The 19,535-nt window shown below is 41.9% G+C and overlaps 1 protein-coding gene across 1 annotated transcript in view; it reads left to right on the top strand.

Moving 5' to 3' along the window:
- Nucleotides 1-19,535, top strand: part of LOC118835895 (protein ADP-ribosylarginine hydrolase-like) — a 68,926-nt gene that overhangs the window by 48,154 nt on the left and 1,237 nt on the right. The window contains exons 11-14 of the mRNA XM_036743190.1: nt 183-350; nt 7,245-7,334; nt 8,931-9,039; nt 18,129-18,293. Of these exons, the coding sequence (XP_036599085.1) occupies nt 183-350; nt 7,245-7,334; nt 8,931-9,039; nt 18,129-18,293 (532 nt within the window). The remainder of the gene's footprint in view (nt 1-182; nt 351-7,244; nt 7,335-8,930; nt 9,040-18,128; nt 18,294-19,535) is intronic.

The raw sequence follows: 19,535 nt of genomic DNA, 5'->3' as shown, positions 1-19,535 counted from the left end.
CAAGGAAATCAGATCCAGTACAGTCCCTATCACTTAATATTCAAAGCAGTGTTTCAGTGGGGGAAGTCCCGAATACTTACAGTCTGACAATTTAGAGGTGAAGGAAAGTTACTGGCAGTCGGTGGAGAGGGGGAATTTCCATCCGCCTTCATCCGTTGCCTCACTTTTACATCTCTGTTCAGGTTACAACTATCTGATCTGTGACCACATGAGAGCTGTTCATCTCTACCTCAGTGCCTTGGAGGATTCCTGTCCACTGATGGCCTTCCCTTGTGCCAGCTTCAAGGATTTCCTTTCAGGACGTTGTCTGGATTGTGCTGACCCTTTTCAGCATTCCTGTCCCAGAATCGGTAAAGTCTTCATCTCTACTGGGGAAAGTTCAAATGCTAGGAACTGCCCCAACTTTAAGTCCCAATCCCTTGTGGTCAAGAATAATCTTTTCCCTAAGGGAAAGCAGGAAATAGTTGATGAAATTCTAAACTGATTCTAATTTGCAGAGTTGTATTCTGTGGTCAGCTCCCTACCATCCTCCGATTCATCGATTCATTTATTCACTTGTTCATTCATTCTACAACTACTGTATGAAACACCCTAGAAGAAGATAACAACCAGGAATAGCACTTTCACTCAGGAGACTGTCGGATTTGTCTAATCTGGGTTCAAATCCCAGCCCTGACACTTATTTACTTTGTGACCTTGGGCAAGTCACTAAACTTCTCTTAGTTGTGGGAAGTTTTGTTATCTGTAAAATAAGGTGGTTGACTAAGTCTGAGGTGTCAAACTTCCTTAAAGCTAGAACCAGATTAAAATGTAATGGAGAGATGTTTAACAAAATGTTGTTCAGTCATGTTGGGCTCTTTGTGACCCCATTTGGGGTTTTTTTTGGGCAAAGATACTGGAGCGGTTTGCCATTTCCTTCTCTAACTCATTTTATAGATGAGGAAACTGAAGATGACAGGTTTAGATGACTTGTCCAGGGTCACACAGCTAGTGTCTGAGGCTAGATTTGAACTCAGCTCTTCCTGACTCCAGGCCCAGCACTCTATCCACTGTGCCACCTAGCTGCCCCAAATAAATTTAACAATATAAGGGGTAGCTAGGTGGAGCAGTAAGTAGAGCCCCAGCCCTGGAGTTAGGAGGACCTGAGTTCAAATCCAGCTTCAGATGCTAGACACTTGGCACGCTAGCTGTGTGACCTTGGGCAAGTCACTTAACCCCAATTGCCCTGCCTTCCCCCCTCAAAAGCAAGAGAAAAAATACTCCAATATAAATAAATACAAGATAACATAGGGAATGTTAACTTGTGGTTTTCCAAGTACAGCCTGCATGGATCCATTTCTATTTGAGTTTGACATCTCTGGACTAGACGACCTCTAAGGTCTCTTTCAGCTCTAATTCTTTCTGATCTTATTTGATCCTCATAACAAGTAGGTGATGATAACAACCCATTTCTATGGCACTTTAACCTTTATGAAGCATTTCCTTGTGTAGTGAAGGATTCCCACTCCGAACCCCAGTCTAGCTGATGTAATCACTAGGTGCTGCAGTGGATAGAGTGCTGGGCCTAGAGTCAGGAAGACATGAACTCAAATTCAGCCTCAGACACTTATGAGCTGTGTGACTTTGGGCAAGTCACTTAACCTCTCCCTGTTTCCTCAACTATAAAATAGGGATAAGAATAGCACCTACCTGCCAAGGTTGTTGCTACATAAATGCTAGCTATTGCTGTCATTAAGGGAGTAGATAACAGAGAAGCGGAGATGTTAATATGGTAAAGAAAATGTGAAGGTATATCTATGCTGTTATCCCTTTGCAAAGGGTGAAGAAGTTTCCCAGATGGAATTACAGAAGTAGCTTGCCATTGCTGGCTTGAAGATTGGCCCTTAACAAGCTAAGCTTGCCAGTCCTCCAGAAGGTGAAGAAAGGAAACAACTTTGTGAAGTGAGACTCCTGACCTCCTACCAGAAAGGGGGAGGAAATTTCTGTCTCCATTCTCCTGTCTTGGCCATGGTGTCTTGTAGCAGAACTACTTGCCCAGTAGGAAATACCATATCTAGTAGGGAAGGAGAAAAAGTCAAGAGATAAGTGGAGGAAGCTCTTAAGGGAATGTGAACCCTGGCAGAAGAGAAGAGAGCTAACTGTGGATTCAAGAAAGAATTAACTGTGGAAGTCAGAAATTGAGCTGCAAACAAGAGAAAGCTCAGAGAGCCCAGGAGGGTACCCAGGAGGGAGCAGCATGAGAATACCAAGAGAAAATATCTATATCTATATATCTATATCTATATCTATATCTATATCAGGGCTCTGCAGGGTTAAGGGGATGAGTTTGCTACCACATGTAGTCCCTATACCTCACTACCAGCATACTCTCTAGCTAAGCCCAATCTTCCCACTGATGCTGTATGTATTTGGGGGAGAATGTGTCTGGGGTAATTTGGTGGTGGTGGGGGGTATCTGTAACTATCGTTCTTACTAGTCATCTTGGCAAATTTTCTTTGAGCTAATTTTATTTAATTTTATTTGCTGACTGACTTAAAGGTAAGTACACTGGTGGGAATTGGTGAGCTATAGTTTTAGGTGTGTGGATCCACTTTGAACCCTGGGTAGTAGTAGTCAGCCCCCTGGGGACGGAATTCAATCTGCAGATGCAATTGGGAAAAAGCACTACACTTAGAACAACCCTGTGAGATAGATGCTACAGGAACTACAACCTGTAGGTTAGAATTATATACATATATAAAATGTAATTATATAATTATAACCTACAGGTACCACAGGAATTATAGCCCCCATTTGGCAGATAGGAAAATTGAGGCTAAACAAGGTAAAGCGGCTTGCCCAAATTCACCTAGGAAAGAGCCCTGGATTTGAGCCCAGGGATTTTGATGCCAAGTGCAGTGCTCTTTTCCTTCTGCCATATTGCCTCTTGTTATCTCCTTTTTTCCCTCTCTTCCTCACACATCACACACACACACACACACACACACACACACACACACACTTAATGCTCTTTGAGACAAAGTGGACTTGGAGTAGGGAATATGTGGGCTCAAATCCTGACCTTAAAAATTGCTAGTTTTATGATCATGGCCAACCTCCCAGGGTCTCAGTTTCCTCATATGGAAAAAGGGTATTGAGTGGAAAGGTAACCCAGTTAGACTTACACTTTAGGAAAAGGCACTTTGGCATCTGCATGGATGATGCATTGGCATAGGGAGAGATTTGGGGCAAGGAATGTACTAGAAGGCTGTTGCAATAATCCAAGCAAGAGGTGATAAAGGCCTGAACTAGGGTGGTCACTGTGCGAGTAGAGAGAAGAAGGGAAGGCATTCCAGGCATGGGGGACAGCCAATGCAAAGACACAGAAGTAGGAGATGAAACTTTGTATGCGAGAAACAGCAAGTACGGCTAAATTGGAGTACATGGATGGGAATAACAAGTAAGAAGACAGAAGGAACTAGGCTGTGAAGAGCTTTAAAAGACAAAGAGTTTATATTTGATTCTAGAAATAGTAGGGGATCATTAGAATTTATTGAGAAGAGGAGTAACATAGTCAGACTGGTACTTTAGGAAAAGTACTTTGGCATCTGAGGGGAGGATGGATTGGAGTGGGAAGAGATTTGAGGCAAGGAGTTGTGTTAGAAGGCTAATTCCAGACAAAAGGTGATAAAGGCCTGAAGTAGGGTGGTTGTTGTGAGTTGAGTAGAGAGAAGAATTTATATTCTAGAGATGTTGTAGAAAAAGAAATTATGCAATTTGGCAACTGATGGTTTATGTAGGGTGAGTGAGAGTGAGGAGGTTGTGAACCTGGGTAATTGGAAGGATGGTGCTTTCCTCAACAGTAAAAGAAGAGGGGCAGGTTTTGGGGAAGGGAAACAGTGAATTCTGTTTTGGACTGTTGGGTTTGAGATGTCTAGATGACATTCAGTTCAAAATGTCTAATAGGTAACTGGTAATGTTGCTCAGGAGAGAGACTAGGGCTGGATATTTAGGTCAGGGAGTCATCTGTATAGATACAAACATTGAACACAGGGGGGTTGGTGAAAGAGCATAGAAAAAGAAGAGGGTCCAAGACAAAGCAATGGGGGAGGGAATACCTACAATTTGTGTATGTGACATAAATGAAGAGGCATCAAAGTAGACTGAGAAGGAAGACAAGTAATAGAAGAACCAAGGAGTAGTGTCACCAAGATCCTAAGGGGAAAGAGTATCCAGGAGGTATCAACAGTTTTAAATGCTGCACAGAGGTCTGGGAAATGAGAAAAAGTCATTACATTTGACATGAAAAGATCATTGGTAACTTTGGATGGAGAAGTTTAATTTGAATGATGAAGTAAAAAACCAGTTTGCAGAGGGTTTGGAATTGAGTGACAGGACAGGAAAGTAAAAGTTAGCTGAGAAGAGGAGTAGATATAGGGGCAGGGTGAGCAGGAATCATCAGATCAAGTGAGGATTTTTAAGGAGGGTGAAGACTTCAGAGTATTTGTAGACAGTAGGAAAGGAGTCAGAAGATAGGAAGAGATGAAAAATGAGAGAGAAACAGAGACAGACACACACAGACAGGGACAGAGAGAATGATAGTAGGAACAATCTGTTGTAGAAGACGGGAGGGATAAGATCGAAGGCTGGCCTTACCAAGAAGGGTTACTTCTTCATCTGAGAGCACAGTGGAGAAGATAGTGAAGGGATGATGTCAGAGGGATATAAACTAAGAAGTGGAAAAGAGGGAATTCACCCCAAATTGCCTTAATTTTTTCAGTTAAGTATGAAGTAAGAGCCTTACCTGAGAGAATGTTTGAGGGGGTTTCCTGGGAGGCTGAAGGAGAGAAGTAAAAATTTGGATCCGCTGCTATGGTGAGTTGAATAGAGAATCAATTGGGAAGGAATAGGATAGTGTTACCTAAGTGAGGGTCCAGCTAAGATTAGATAAAACAGATTTGTAGGGCACTCAACCAGCATATTTTTGTGACTCTGTGACACCATTCAGTAGCATGTGGTAGGAACAAAGAGGGATAGGTAGTGGGACTAATCCAGGCTTTGGATTTACCAATGTCTTAGTGGAGATAAGGTAAGGATATTCAGGGATTCAAGACAGAAGGTGATCAAGAATTTAAGTGGTTCAGAAAAGGGTTGAAATTGTCAGAGGAGGAGAATGCAACCAGAGGAAGAGTAATGGCCTAGAAAATGCTGAGAGGCAGAGGAACTAGAGACCACCATGAGGATATAGAATAATTTTGGGAGTAGTAATGCATAAAGATGCAATGATTAAAAATTATGATTAGATTAGGGCATTTTGGTGGAAGTGGAACACTTGTGGGTGATGACAAGGTCAAGGGTATGATTGCCCTGTGTGTAAGTAGCTGAGGTTGAGTGGGAGGAGGAGGTCATGGGGTTGAGTAGACTGAGGAACTGGGAAGTCAGTGTATTGGAGGGAACAGCAATATATTTTTGAAATCCCATAGTATGAGAACAGGAATTGGGCTGGAGAAGGAGGCACTGAACTTACTGAGAAAGAAAGGAAAATGTTCTAGGAGTCAGTAGATAATGGCTGCCAGGGTCTGGGTTAGGTGACAAATTTAGATAGAGTGAACCTCAAGGGAGAAGCTTCTGAATGAAGATCGTAGAATATTCCAACTCCTCCAATGGGACCAGTGAGTTGAGGAGCATGAGAAGAGATCCAACCAATACTGGAGAGGGTAGCCCAGAACACAGTGACATGGAAGGAACCAGTCTTTGTGGATGCCAGAAAATGAAAGGAGCATAAGAGGCACCATGCTAAATTCCTTACAAACGTTATCTCATTTGGGCCTTACAACAAACCTGTGAGGTAGGGGCTATCATCCCCATTTTGTAGCCCCTGAGGCAGACAGAAGTTAAGTGACTTGCTCAGGATCATACAGCCAATAAAAAGTGGAGTCTAGATTTGAATTGGTGTCTTCATGACTCCAGGCCCAGTGCTCTATCCATCAGGCCCGCATCGTTGCCTCAGTAGAAGAGGCGGGAAGAGCTGAAGTGGGACCATGTGGATTGAGCTGGAAATAAATGAGGGAAGGGACAACTCTGGTTGGAGAGGAAGGCTTATTTTTCCACAGATAAAGGTTTAATATCTCTGCAACAGGAAGAGTAAGAATGGAAGAGAATATACTGTTCAGGGGATACTGGGAAAGGGTGGGGAGGGGGAATGCATCTAAGCAGAACATCAGTGGTTGGGAGGAGGTCTGCTGATGAAGGCAACTATTTAGAAGGTTCAAGGCCCACCCAGCCTATCCTCAAGGTCTCGGCACAGAGACAGGAGGCAGTGTTATATTGGAGAGTATCTAGAAGATTGGCCTAAGAGAAAATGTGACCTGGGCCTGGCAGTGTTGTGGGAGGATACAGAAATATTTGAAGGATCTATGATTTTCTTAATGTAGAGAAACTCTTGGTGTGGAAACTCTCCACTGGTACAAATCACACGCCATCTGTGACTTAGTAGCTAAAACCTAAGGAGTTGCTTGAGTTACCTAGTAATTTGCCTAGAGTTACCCTGCTAGTAAAGGTCAGAGGCAGGATTTGAACCCAGAACTTTTGGACTCTAAGTCTAACCTTCTATCTACTATACCAGTGGTGTTACTACGATTATGTAACATTTTTGTGTAACTACACCATGTGTTACACTACAACCAGTGGGGTTAAACTCAAATAGAAACAGAGCTGCTAAACTGTGCAGAAGGATCTCTGTGGGCCACATGTTGATTCCAAAAACTATAAATTAACATTATCTACATTTTATTGTATTTTGATTTACTTTGTTCAATATTTCCTAATTAGATTTTAATCTGCTTTAGGCCACACTCTGGAGTGTAGTTGCCCATGTCTGACACTTCCGTATTACTCTATGCTGCCTCTACAATGTGGGCACTTCAGGCCAGAGAACCCATGAGAAACACATTCCTCAGTCATGGTGTCATCTAAGGCTTCCAAATGTAACTGCAATGGCCAAGACTCCTGCCTTGAAAAGAAATTTGTTTTGTAGCAGCTCAGTAACATTAAAACAAAACAAAACAAAAACAGTTTCCTATACTCAGGCAGTCAAATCAAGTCACATTTTTTACTGAGAAAGGGAGATCAGTATTTCCCATGAAGAAATAGGGCTGTTTGCTGGATTGCTACAATGAGCAAATATGACTAAAGAGAAACCAGAACACTCTCGCTTCTTGATGAGACCTTTGAAGGCTCAGCTCTTTCTGTTTCTTTTCTTCTAGGTTTACTGGAACAGGGAGGGATCAACATGGAAAAGCCTCCCAAAGAAGTGAAAGTCTACCTCCTGACCACCGCAAAGGCTCCATACTGTGGTGAGTAGCAACTTCCTCTCCTCCCAAACAAAATCCAACAACAATGATAAAAAAGAAAAAAAGAAACCCACCTCATCTCAGATCCTAAGTTATTAGCCAGTTGTTTTCAACTGAATGTCCAACTCTTTGTGGCCCCATTTTGGAGGTTTTCTTGGCAACAATATTGGTGTGGTTTGCCATTCCCTTTTCCAGTTCATTTTGCAAATGGGGAAACTGAGGCAAACTAAGGTTAAGTGACTTTTCAAGGGTCACATGACTCCTGAGTGTCTGAGGCCAGATTTGAACTCATGAAGATGAGTTTTCCTGACTCCAGGTCCAGCGTTCTCTCCGCTGTGCCACCTAGCTGCTCCCAACAGCCTATTATGGAGGAAATTTGGTGTCAACATGTTTGATTTCAAGTCCCAGCTCTGACCATTAGACAATGCCACATGAGGACTGACTTAGGAGTCACAGTATCTGCATTTAAATCTCACTTTTGCTGCTTACTACTTCTGTGACTTTGGGCAAGTCACTCCCCTCTCTGGACCTCAGTTTCCTCAAGATAACTTTTAAAGTCTTTTTCAGATCTAAATCTATGATCCTATGTTTCAGATCAGACCTGTGTCTACACAGGCCCTCATGCTCTTCCTAGACACCTACTCCCTTCTATATTGGGAGAGAATCAAGTTCTATGAAGAGTGACAGACCTTTTCTTTTCATCTATATTGTGCCTCAGTGGGGAAATTATGCTATGTGACTGAATAGTCATTGGGTAAACTCAGACATGGGGCAAAGCACAAATCTTTATTACTTACTGGCCACTGGAGGCTTTAAGCCTTCATTCTAATATATGACTCTGCTTATCACAAAATAAATACTTTTAAGCCATAAGAAGTCAATCAATCAACATTTCAGAGCACCTACTATGCGCCAGGCACTGTGCTAAGTCCTAAGGATACAAAAAAAAGGTAAAAGAAAGTTCCTTGCTCTCAACAATTTAATGGGGGAGATAACAATCTAAAAACCTATGTGTGTGTGTGTGTTTGTGTGTGTGTGTGTATAAAGTTCAGGGTTTTTTGCTTATCTGCTTATTATACATATATAGTTTTTTGCTTGTTATCTATGTATATATATATATATATATGTATATACATACATACAAAGAGGATAAATACAAAAGAATTAACAGAGGGAATCCTCTACATTTAACACTGGATATAGATTCAGAGGATCTGGGTTCAAGTTATACCTCTGATGCTTACAACCTGTGTATTCCTGGGCACATCACTTAATTTCCCTGGGTCTGAGTTCTCTCAGCTGTAAAATGATGGGATTAGAATAGATGGTCATTAAGGTGCCTTCCAGGTCTACAGCTGTGTTCCTATGACTCTACTCCAAAGTGTCTCTCATTGTAGCCTCCCTGGGTCTTGTGCCTTTCAGCACAAGATAAGGTGGACAATATCTATCCCTAGTCCTAGCTCTGGAGGCACCACCACCATTTTGGATGATACAAGTAGAAAGTTTCATGTTCCTAATCTCCCACCCTCTCACCCCCCACCCCCGAACCCTCACCCCCATCTCACTCTCCTAGTTCTCTGGTATGTTTTGCTTTCGTAGTTTACTATAGTCTCGTGGAGTTTCATTTACAGAAGGTGAGAGACAGAAACACCAACATTCAAGTCACTTTGCATAGCAGTAATCTTACGACTTCCATAAAGATCACCATGTAAGTAACCTGTGTGTCTGACTCCTCCCACCCCAAGCATTCTCTTTCTTTTTCTTGGATGTTTACATGTGTGGCCTCACCCTATTAGGATGTAACTACTGGAGATCAAGAACTGTGTTTCCTTTTCCTTTGTATCCCCAATGCCTACTATGGTCCCTGGCACATAGTAGGTGTTTAAAAATTGCTTTTTTTCATTCATTCATTCATTCATTCATTCATCCTGGCATCTGAGGTTAGGAAAGGGACCATGGGACGTCAGTGCACTTACTAAACAACTGAATAGGTAGCAAAAGTACAAGCTTTCCTAACACAACATGACACCATTTTACCCTCAAGAAACTCCCTGATTTAGATCATAGACCTAGAAGTGTTAGGGAGCTCTGAGGCCATCTAGTCAAACCTCTTCATTTTATAGATGAGGCCAAGGAGGGAGAAAACAGCAGAGCTGGGACCAAAGTGCCAAACATCTGTGTGCCCGACCATGGTTATCCTAGTAGGTCACATTCACATAGTGAAGTGAGCTTTACAGTGTCTTTCCCTAATAACAACCATTGGGGTGCAATGAAGAGTACTGGATTTAGAGTCCAAGCACCTACATTTGAATCCCACCTCTCCTACTTACTGTCTTTGAGACCTTGGGCAAGTGTAACAACAATTCGGCTAGCAGCTGTTGTGGGGCTGAAAGACCAACACAAGCCCAACAACAAGAATGCTGCTAGCACAAGTTCTTTGATCTGCTTTACTAAGGAAAGCAAAGTTAAAGGGTTAACAATCTTATTTTAATCAAACATGTATATACATATATATATGTATATATGTATATATATAAACTCACTTAGTTCAGGAGGAAAAGCCAGCAATCTGAGCTTCAGAGCAAATACAAATTACAAACATACACAATATAAACAGACCAAATCACAATTCATAGCATCAACATCTGGGTTGACAAGCCAGGAAGCTCTTAACACCAGCTTGCTCAGAGTCACACACCACTCTTCCAGTGATTGAGAGCCCCAAAAGTCAAAGGCCAACCTTGGATCTTATATACCTGTGTCAGGGTCCGAAGGATTAACATCTAATCAGCAAAAGGGTGTGAGCCTGGGCCTTTGCACCAAGTAAGACTTAATCAAAGGCATCTGATTACTTTAGCATTTCTAAAAGAGAAAACAGTAAAACAATCTCACCTTAATTACCAATACAGCAAGTCATTAGGCCTCACGTTCCTCCTCAGTGCAATGCATGAGTTGCACTACTTTCAATCAATGAGAACTTATTAAGTGCTTACAGTATGCCAGGCATTGCATTAGACACTGGGTGTACAAAGACAAAAATGAAAATAGTTTCTCCCTTTGAAGAGCTTCCAATCTTGCTGGAGAGGCAATATATACATGCAAAAGTATATATAAAATAATTTGGAGGGAAGGTTGAACAATCAGGGTGCATCAGGAAAGGTTTCATTTATTGTAGACCAGAGGTGTTGAATACCAGGTCATAGTACTCCTGGTGGAACTAATTGTGAAATAGTTAACAAAATAAATAAAAATACAATAGAACATACATTTTGTTAATATGTGGTTTTCTAAATTAATATATGGCTACAGAGATCTTTGTGTATGGTTTAGTGACCCTGTTTCTATTTGATTTTGGTACCACTGTTGTAAAAAGTGACATTTGGGCTGAATCTTAAATGATACTATGGATTTTTAGAGGCAGAGGTGGGCAGGGAGTGAATTGAAAGGATAGAATGAAGGATGATGTCAAGAGGTTGTGAGATGTAGGGAAGGGAAGAAGAGGGAGCCCAGGGTGATTGGCCTCTATTTTCTTAATAAAAGATGAGGCAAGGTCCTCAGTTATTAGGGTCAAGGGAATAGATGCCCTCTAGTATATGCCTTTCCAGGGCAGCTAGGTGATGCAGTGGATAAAGCCCTGACCCTGGAGTCAGGAAGACTCATCTTTCTGAGTTCAGATCTGGCCTCAGACACTTACTAGCTGTGTGACCCTGGGCAAGTCACTTAACCCTGTTTGCCTCCATTTCCTCATCTGCAAAAACGAGCTGGAGAAGAAAATAGCAAACCACTCCAGCATCTTTGCCAAGAAAACCCCAAATAGGGTCACAAAGAATTGAACACAACTGAAATGTCTGAACAATAACAAGGAATAAATTACCCAAGTAATAGTTACTAGCTGACTCATTTCCCTTCTTCGATGCTATTAGCACTGAACATCTTCTTTGGGACTATAGATTTAGATCTGGAAGGGACCTTAAAGATCATTTCATCCCTCAGATTTTAGATGAAGAAACTGAGGCCCAGGGAGACTAAATGATTTGTTTAGGGCACAGGTTTCCAAAGTGAGTGATGGTGCCTCCTGGGGGGTGCTGGAGTGATCCAGAGGGGCAGTAGTAGCCTTGGGTGCATTTGGGAGGGCATTGAATAAAAATAAGTCTGTGGTGGAAGCATAAGGAAAGAAGAGAAGAAAATCTGAAAAACTGTTTGTACATGTTTCATCTGTTGTGTAACAGAGTTAAAGTCATAGTGATTACGTTATTTTCCAAATAAACACACGAAATGCAAGTTATAATCAATCAGTGGTCACATCTGCCGACAGGTCTTAACAAGCATGTTTCATCATGAGTCCTTGGAATTATGGTGGGTCATTGTATTGATCAGAGTTTCTAAGTCTTTCAAAGTTGATTATCTCTATAACATTGCTGTTACTAGGTAGATTGTTCCCCTGGTTTTCCCAACTTCACTTTATACTTTCAGATAAGTCTTCCCAGGTTTTTCTGAAACCATTCTTTTCATCATTTCATGATAGTATTCCAGCACAACAGTATTCCATTGTATTTATATGCCATAGCTTGTTTAGCCATTCCCCAACTAATGGACATTCCTTGAGTTTCCTATTCTTTGCCATCACAAAAATTGCTGCTATAAATAATAGTTTTGTATATATAGATCCTTTCCCTCTTTTTTTGATGTGTTTGTATATAGACCTAATGGTGGTATTGCTGGGGCAAAGGTTATGGACAGTTTAATAGCTTTTGGACATAATCCCAAATTGCTTTCCAGAATGGCTAAATGAAGTCACAGCTCCACCAATAGTGCATTTGTGTACCTGTTTCTCATAGCCCCTCTAGCATTTATCATTTTCCTTTTTTGTCATCTTAGGCAATCTGATAGGTATGAAGTGATGCCTCAGAGTTGTTTTTAACTTGCATTCATCTGATTATTAGTAATTTAGAGCATTTTTAATGTGGCTGTTGATAGCTTTGATTTCTTTCTCTGAAAACTGCCTATTCACATCCTTTGAGCATTTGTTGATTGGAGAATGGCTTATTCTTGTAAATTTGACTCAGTTTCCTACTGAGTCAAATTTCCTTAAAAGTGATACCTCAATCAGAAAAACTTGCTTCAAAAACTTTTTTTCACATTTTTCTGCTTTTCTTCTAATTTTAGCTGCATTGGTTTCATTTGTGCAAAAACTTTATAATGTTATCCAAAATTATCCATTTTATCTCCAGTTAACCTCTCTGTCTCTTATTTGGTCATGAACTCTTCCCCTATCCATAAACAGGGAAAAAACTGAAATCCAGAGAGGTTAATTAACTTAGCTGAGGTCACGCAGAACTAGCAGATGAACATGGTTGTTCTGATTCCAAATTCAGAATTCTTTCCACCACACCATGTTGTCCTGGGTGATGCAGAACCTTACTCACAGAGAAGAAACCAGTTTAATTAACCCTTGTGCCTAAGAACAAACTTGCCCTAACTCTGATCAGGGTGGAAATGGAAAGAGTCCTTAACCCATGTGAGCCTCCCTCTCCCTTTCAACATTATACTCACAGGGGTGGGAAATCTGCAGCCTCAAGGTCACATGTGGCCCTCTAGGTCCTCAAGTGCGGCCCTTCAGCTGGATCCAAACTCCACAGAACAAATCTGTGAACAAATCAGATTTGTTCTGTGAAGTTGGTGTTCCGTGAAGTTTTGATATGGCCAAAGGGCTGCACTTCAGGATCCAGAGGGTCACATGTGGCCTTGAGGCCAAAGATTCTCCATCCTTCTATGAGAAGAACTCAAAGGACACCCAAGTATAAATGCCTGTCTCTTCTCCTCTCTCCCTTTGCTTACATCAGAACTCAGAATGTGTTGAAAAAGAATTTCATCAGAAGAAATCTGGCAAGGGGCAGCTAGGTGGCACAGTGAGTAAAGCACCAGCCCTGGAGTCAGGAGGACCTGAGTTCAAATCTGGCCTCAGACACTTGACACACTTACTAGCTGTGTGACCTTGGGCAAGTCACTTAACCCCAATTGCCCTGCCTTCCCCCTCCAAAAAAAAAAAAGAAGAAGGAGAAGTCTGGTAAAGAAGGAGCCACCCTTTACCCAGCCATGTAGGCCTGCTCTGCTCCTTCTAGTCAAGACTCATAATTCTAGCCTTTCTTTATAACTTGTATGACTCTCAGTTTCTTACTGGGCTCTTTCTAACCACCCATCTCAGTCTTCTTCAGATCCTCTGTTCTTTTCCCTGACACCCCATGCTTTCTTCTCCTTGCGTTTCATAAAGAGATGTAGTGGCTAGAGAGCTGGCCTTGAAGACAAGAAGCCTTTCCTCTGGAGGGCACACACTGGCTGTGGGACCCTGGGCAAGCCACTCAACTTCTCAGTGACCAAGGCAACTTTAGAAGACTTAATTGCAGAAAAGGTGCTGACCTGCATTGCTAGAGGGAATTTCTTCACCTGGGAGTTCCCTATACCCTGAAATCAGAGATCAAGTTCCTTTCTGGAGTTTCATATCTCTTTTAATCTCCCTGGTTCTGATCTGGTAGCTCATAGTCCCTCTTTCTGTCATACTACTCTGCAGAGCTTAGGCAATATTCATGCAAATCTGGGCTTCAAGGCAAGGAGGGTAGGAAAATGGAGCCCTGGCTTTATAAGGACAGAATATAGAAAGAGGGCATCTAGTCCTCTATTCAAACTTTCCCCTTAATTTGAAAGATCATGCATACTCATCCTTATCCCTCCAAACCTAAGGGTGGGGGGCAAAACTCTTGGAAACTTTGCTTTTTTTAAACTGATTTAATACATTCAAATGCTGCCACTTAAGGTCTGAAAAAGGCTAGTCTTAAAGGGACTTGGTTACAATCCTCACAGCCAAAAAAACTTCCCAAGCCAAAACCCAGACAACTGACAACAACAAAATCAAGACTCATTCTGAGCTCCTAAGAAAGAATAAACCTCCTGCAAAATTTGTTGAACTAAGAATTTTAAAATAAACTTTCCATTTCTAGATAACTGAACCTGGAAGTGAAGCTCCTTTCCAATCTTATTTTTGCCTCATGTTATTAGGAACCCAAGTGGGTATTTTCCCCCAAGTCATGAAAATGTCAAGAATTAGGAGAGCTCCTTTTTGCTAAAGTTTTCCCTTTCTCCTTCTTTTCCTCCTTCTCACTCTCTGTCTCTCTCTGTCCCTCTTTTCTCTCCCACTCTCTCTTTCATTTTCTCCCAAACCGTATCTCCCCTTTCTTCTTTCTCTCAACATAGCATCAAATTTTTATTGGGTACCTACTGTATCCAAAGGACTTTGCTATCTCAATGGCAAATCTGATTCTCTGCTTTCCAGGACTTCATGCTCTAGTACCATAGAAAGCATCATAGCATATCAGAACTGGAAGGGAACCCCAAAGTCCATCTAGTCTAAAGATATCAAACTTAATGTGTACTAAGCTCCCTAGCTCCTCCTTTGTCCTTTGTTCTGACGCAGTGGTATGTAGTTCACAGCATGAAGTTAGGAGAATGGGTTCTAGTCTCTTCAATACGGGGCCTTTAACAAGTCACTGAGTTTCCTGATATGATATATTTGTATATATGTGCATGTATATGTGTGTATGTGTGTAATCCTTTGCATGTCCCACCCATTAGGTTGTGGTGAGGTTCAAATGAGCTAAGATCTGGAGAGCATATTGTAAAGTTTGAGGTCTATACTAGTTTCAGCTATTAATATTTACGTACTCCAACAGATATCAGAATCAAATAAAAACAACTTTAGAGACAGAAACAAATCTATGTGTTAGTAGTATACAATTGACTCCGGTAATAAACTTAAAGAGCAAATTTGAGGCTAACCCTTACTTGCTGCATGAATTCTCCTAGTGAACATCCTAGATGAGAGGCCATCCAGTGACTTTATGGGCAGAAAAGAGAGAAGGGAACTTTCAGAAATACATGTAACGTAAAAACAAAAGGCATCAACAAGCTTGAACAACTCCAGTGAGGGGGAACTATCTAGCTGAAGAGCTAAGATAGACATGTTCAATGAGGGGTTAATTAAAAGTACCAGGCAATATCTGGTCTTCCATTATAGGTTCGCTGTGATGACTGGTTATGGGGTAGAGGTGATTTTAAGTTCTCAAAGGAAATACCTAAGGAATCCAATCTTCAGCAGGTCCTACTACATTGGAAAAGCTTTGAGCACCTGACTGTCAATTTTAAATGATTAAACATTTGTTGTTATTCAATCGATTCTAGCTCTTTGTGACCCCTTTTGGGGTTTTCTTGGCAGAAATACTGGAGTGGTTTGCCATTTCCTTCTCCAGCTCATTTTATAGGTGAGGAAACTGAGGCAAACAGGGTTAAGTGACTAGTAAGTGTCTGAGGCTGGATTTGAACTCAGGAAGATGAGTCTTCCTCACTCTAGGTCCAGTGCCACTGCAACACCCAGCTGACCTCATTAAACGATGATTTAGTTCCTACTATGTGCTAGACACTGTGCTAAGCATTGGGGATACAAAGAACGGTAAAAGACAGTCCCTGGGGCAGCTAAGTGGCTCAGTGAGTAGAGCACCGGCCCTTGAGTCAGGAGGACCTGAGTTCAAGTCTGGCCTCAGACACTTTACACACTTACTAGCTGTGTGACCTTGGGCAAGTCACTTAACCCCAATTGCCCTGCCTTCCCCCTCCAAAAAACAAGACAGTCCCTGACCTAAAGGAACTCAAGGTCTAATGGGAGACACAGCATGCTAACAACTATGTACAAACAAATTATATCCAAGATCAATTGGAGAAAATCAGCAGAGAGCAAGGAGCATTAGAGGGGATTGGAAAAGGCTTCTCATAGAAGATGGGATCTTACCTGGGACTTAAAGGAAGCCAGGGAAGCCAAGAGGTGGGGATGAGAAGGAAGAACATTTCAGGCATGGAATACACCCATCTCAGGAGAGGAAAAAGCCTAGTGCTTTATTTGAGGAACAGCAAGGAGGCATCACTAGATCTTAGATTTCAAGCTGGGTTTGTAAGAGGTAAGAAGACCAGCCAAGTAGGGGAGGAGGACGAGTAATGAAGGCTTCAAATGCCAGAGAGAAGACTTTATATTTGATACTGGAAATGACAGGGAGCCACGGGAGTTTAATGAATAGGGAGGTGACATGGTCAGATCTATACTTTAAGAGGATCACCTTGGCATCTGAGTGGAGGATGGACTGCCGTGGGGAGAGACTTGTGGCCAGCAGACCCACCAGCAGGCTATTACTTTAGTAGAAGCATAAAGTAATGAAGGCCTATGTTTCTGTTAGGTGATGATTAGTCTAGCTAAATTTAAAGAGGTTCAATGCTAGAAAGATGACCACAGGTGATTAATTTATTCTGGGGGCATAGTGTTTAATGAAGACAACGTCCTAAAAGAGTCACGTATAAATTTCTTTGATTACATACTCCTAAAAAATGTAAAAATGTTGTGAATGTGCAATTCCAAAATATGCATATCTATTTCTTTATAAATCATATATATGTACTATTGTACTAATAATTAGGCACATTATACAGTTTACAGAAAAAGAAAAATGTTAAAAGTATGAGATAAGGATGGTAATAATATTTGATCATAGAGTGAATAGAGAAGCCACTAGAATTCATTGAGGGTGGGGGGTGATATAGTCAGAACTGCACTTTAGGGAAATCACTTTAACATCTTCATGGAGAATGGATTTGAGAAGAAAGCTGCTTGAGGCAAAGATGGTGGTGAGAGTTCCAACTAGGGTGGTGGCTACATGAGTGGAGAGAAAGAGAGATGTGGGAGATGTTGTGGAGATACAAAGATTTCACAGCTGATTGGATCTGGGGGATGAAAAAGGATGAAGAGATAAGATGATACTGAGCTTGTGAGCCTGGGTGACTTGGGAGGACGGTAGTGCTCTCCACAGAAATAAGGAAGTTTGGAAGAGGAGTGGTTTGGGGGTAGGTGGAATAATAAAATGACATCACAACACATCCCTTCTTGCTCAATCTGTGTGCCTCACTCTGTCTCAACCAAAACGGAAAGGGAGAGGTGGGGATCTTACTAGTTGGAACCTGTGGTTCACCAACTCTCTGAGGGGTACCTTCAACTGTCAAAAAGTGAGATGGGGGTAGGAGGTAGGTATGGGGGTGTAGGTTTCTTAAGAAAGCCTTCTGATGTACATGCCTGGGTGGTGGTTAGTAATGACCAAAAAGGGCAGCATACTACAGTGGAAAGGCTTTTGGCAGTTAGAGGACATGACTTCCAATCCTACTTCTGCCCTGTTACCCCTGGGACTTTGGGCATGTCATTACCCCAACTTCCCTGGAACACAGTTTTCTCATATATAAAATGAGGGGAATGGACTAGATGGCCTTTGATGTCTTTTCCAGCTCTAAATCTATGCTCCAATTTCCTCTTCCCTGCTTGTTGATCTCCCCTCACCTTGACCCACACCCCAAGGAAGAGGCTGGGAGCTTGAATAACAGAGGGAGGAGGTAGAGTGTGGGTGTTGGAGGCAGGTGTAGTTGTGTTGTAGATAAACCCCAGTAATATTTATTGTCAGGAGGGTGGGAAGTGACCCATCTTTCCACCTTCTGATTGATTGATCACACACCACTTGGGTTCAAGCCACAGACATGTCCCCTACTTTGGAGACCATTGTTCTGAGGATTAGAGGGGTTTTTCTCAGCACTCATAGAAGGCTCATTCTTATCGATGAAATAAAAGATACTTGGAATATAATATGGAAGTACATAAGTGCCAGATAGGTAGCTTGGACAATAGATTCTCCAGGACTTGACTCTTGTGTCTCCTTACAGATTGAAAAACCAGATCATTGGCAAAGGACTGATAGCTCACTCAACCCCACATTGCCAAATAAATCAAGTGATCCTGAAAGTTCTTTCTTCCAACCAAGTTTGGAGGAAAGACAAGAGCTCCATCACTGGGAGATTCTGCGCCATCCCTTTGCCTGCTAATCACAGGTAAACAGACCCTTTCAGTGACCATTGCCAAGTACAGACATTTATACTTTCCACCTGAATATAGGACTCCTAATATCAAAAACTCTCCAAAACAAACCAGGGCCAGTAAGTGGACTTGCTCTGGCCAAAACCTATTTCAGTCTTGGCTAGCTGAGTCGTCCTGGGATGCCGTCCTGATTCCCTAGGGCTTCTGGGTGAGGGGAACAACAAGATATTTGATATGACAAGATGCCATTCAGTTACCACTTTCCAATATGGAAATTTACTAGTATGAGTAAGTGATGAGCAGAACTTCCCTGCCCTGCTCAGTACCAGGTACTTCTGGCTTGCCACTCAAAGCTGGAAGTCTTCCTCTGAGTCAGCCCTTTACTTGTTCCCCTTTATTCTCTATTTATATTTCTCTAATGCGCTAGTGGGTCTGTTATACACTATGTCAGAAGTAACTGCCAAGCTGACATTTCAGTAGCATGGAGGCTGCTTCTAAATTAATGACTACTAGTAAGGCTGGAGGAAAGGAAAAAAGAAAGAAATAACTAACTTGCAGTAAGAACCTGCTTATTGTCCATCAGACAAATATTCTATTGCTACTGAAAAAAAAGAATATCCTATAAGATGCTACAGAATAGGGCTGAATTGGATTCTCTGATGAATACGCTAGAGACATGTTTAGTCCTGTCAAAGAGGGAGAGGACTTGCTAAGGTTCCAGTGGCCCAGTGATGCTAAGAAGTTTATCACCTTCACAGGAGGGTGACTTCATCCACATTAACCTTTCCTATTGTCCTCCCTTCCAAAAATGAAACTGATCGAAGGCAGACCAACAAAATGGGCAGGTGCGGCTGAAGAAGATCCCACGGGACCTTCTGTACTGAGAACGTGTAAAGAGAGAGTGATGGAATGGTGAACTAGAGTCAGAGAAAATCTTGGTTCAAACTTTGCCTAAGACTAGCTCTCTTGGGGAAGTTAAGCTCTTAGCCTCAGTTTCCTCATCTGTAAAATGGGAATTAAAAATAGCACCATCCTCCCAGGGTCGCTTAAATGAGATGACATATCACAAGCCTTAAAGTGCTAGGTAGAATAAGCATGAGCTATTATGACTACTATTATTCACTTGGCCACTAGAACCTCACTCTGAGGGGCTCATTCCTAGGTGATGTACCACTCCTGGTCTCAGAGGTGGCCAGAAGCCTTCGATAAAAAGAGAAATTCTGTTCTTTATAGTGCCATGCCAGCTGCTTTGGGCC

Source organism: Trichosurus vulpecula, chromosome 2 (assembly GCF_011100635.1).
Source record: "Trichosurus vulpecula isolate mTriVul1 chromosome 2, mTriVul1.pri, whole genome shotgun sequence".
In the NCBI taxonomy this organism is placed as follows: domain Eukaryota; kingdom Metazoa; phylum Chordata; class Mammalia; order Diprotodontia; family Phalangeridae; genus Trichosurus; species Trichosurus vulpecula.
Note: the sequence above shows the minus strand (reverse complement) of the source record. Positions and strands in the feature narration are given on the sequence as shown.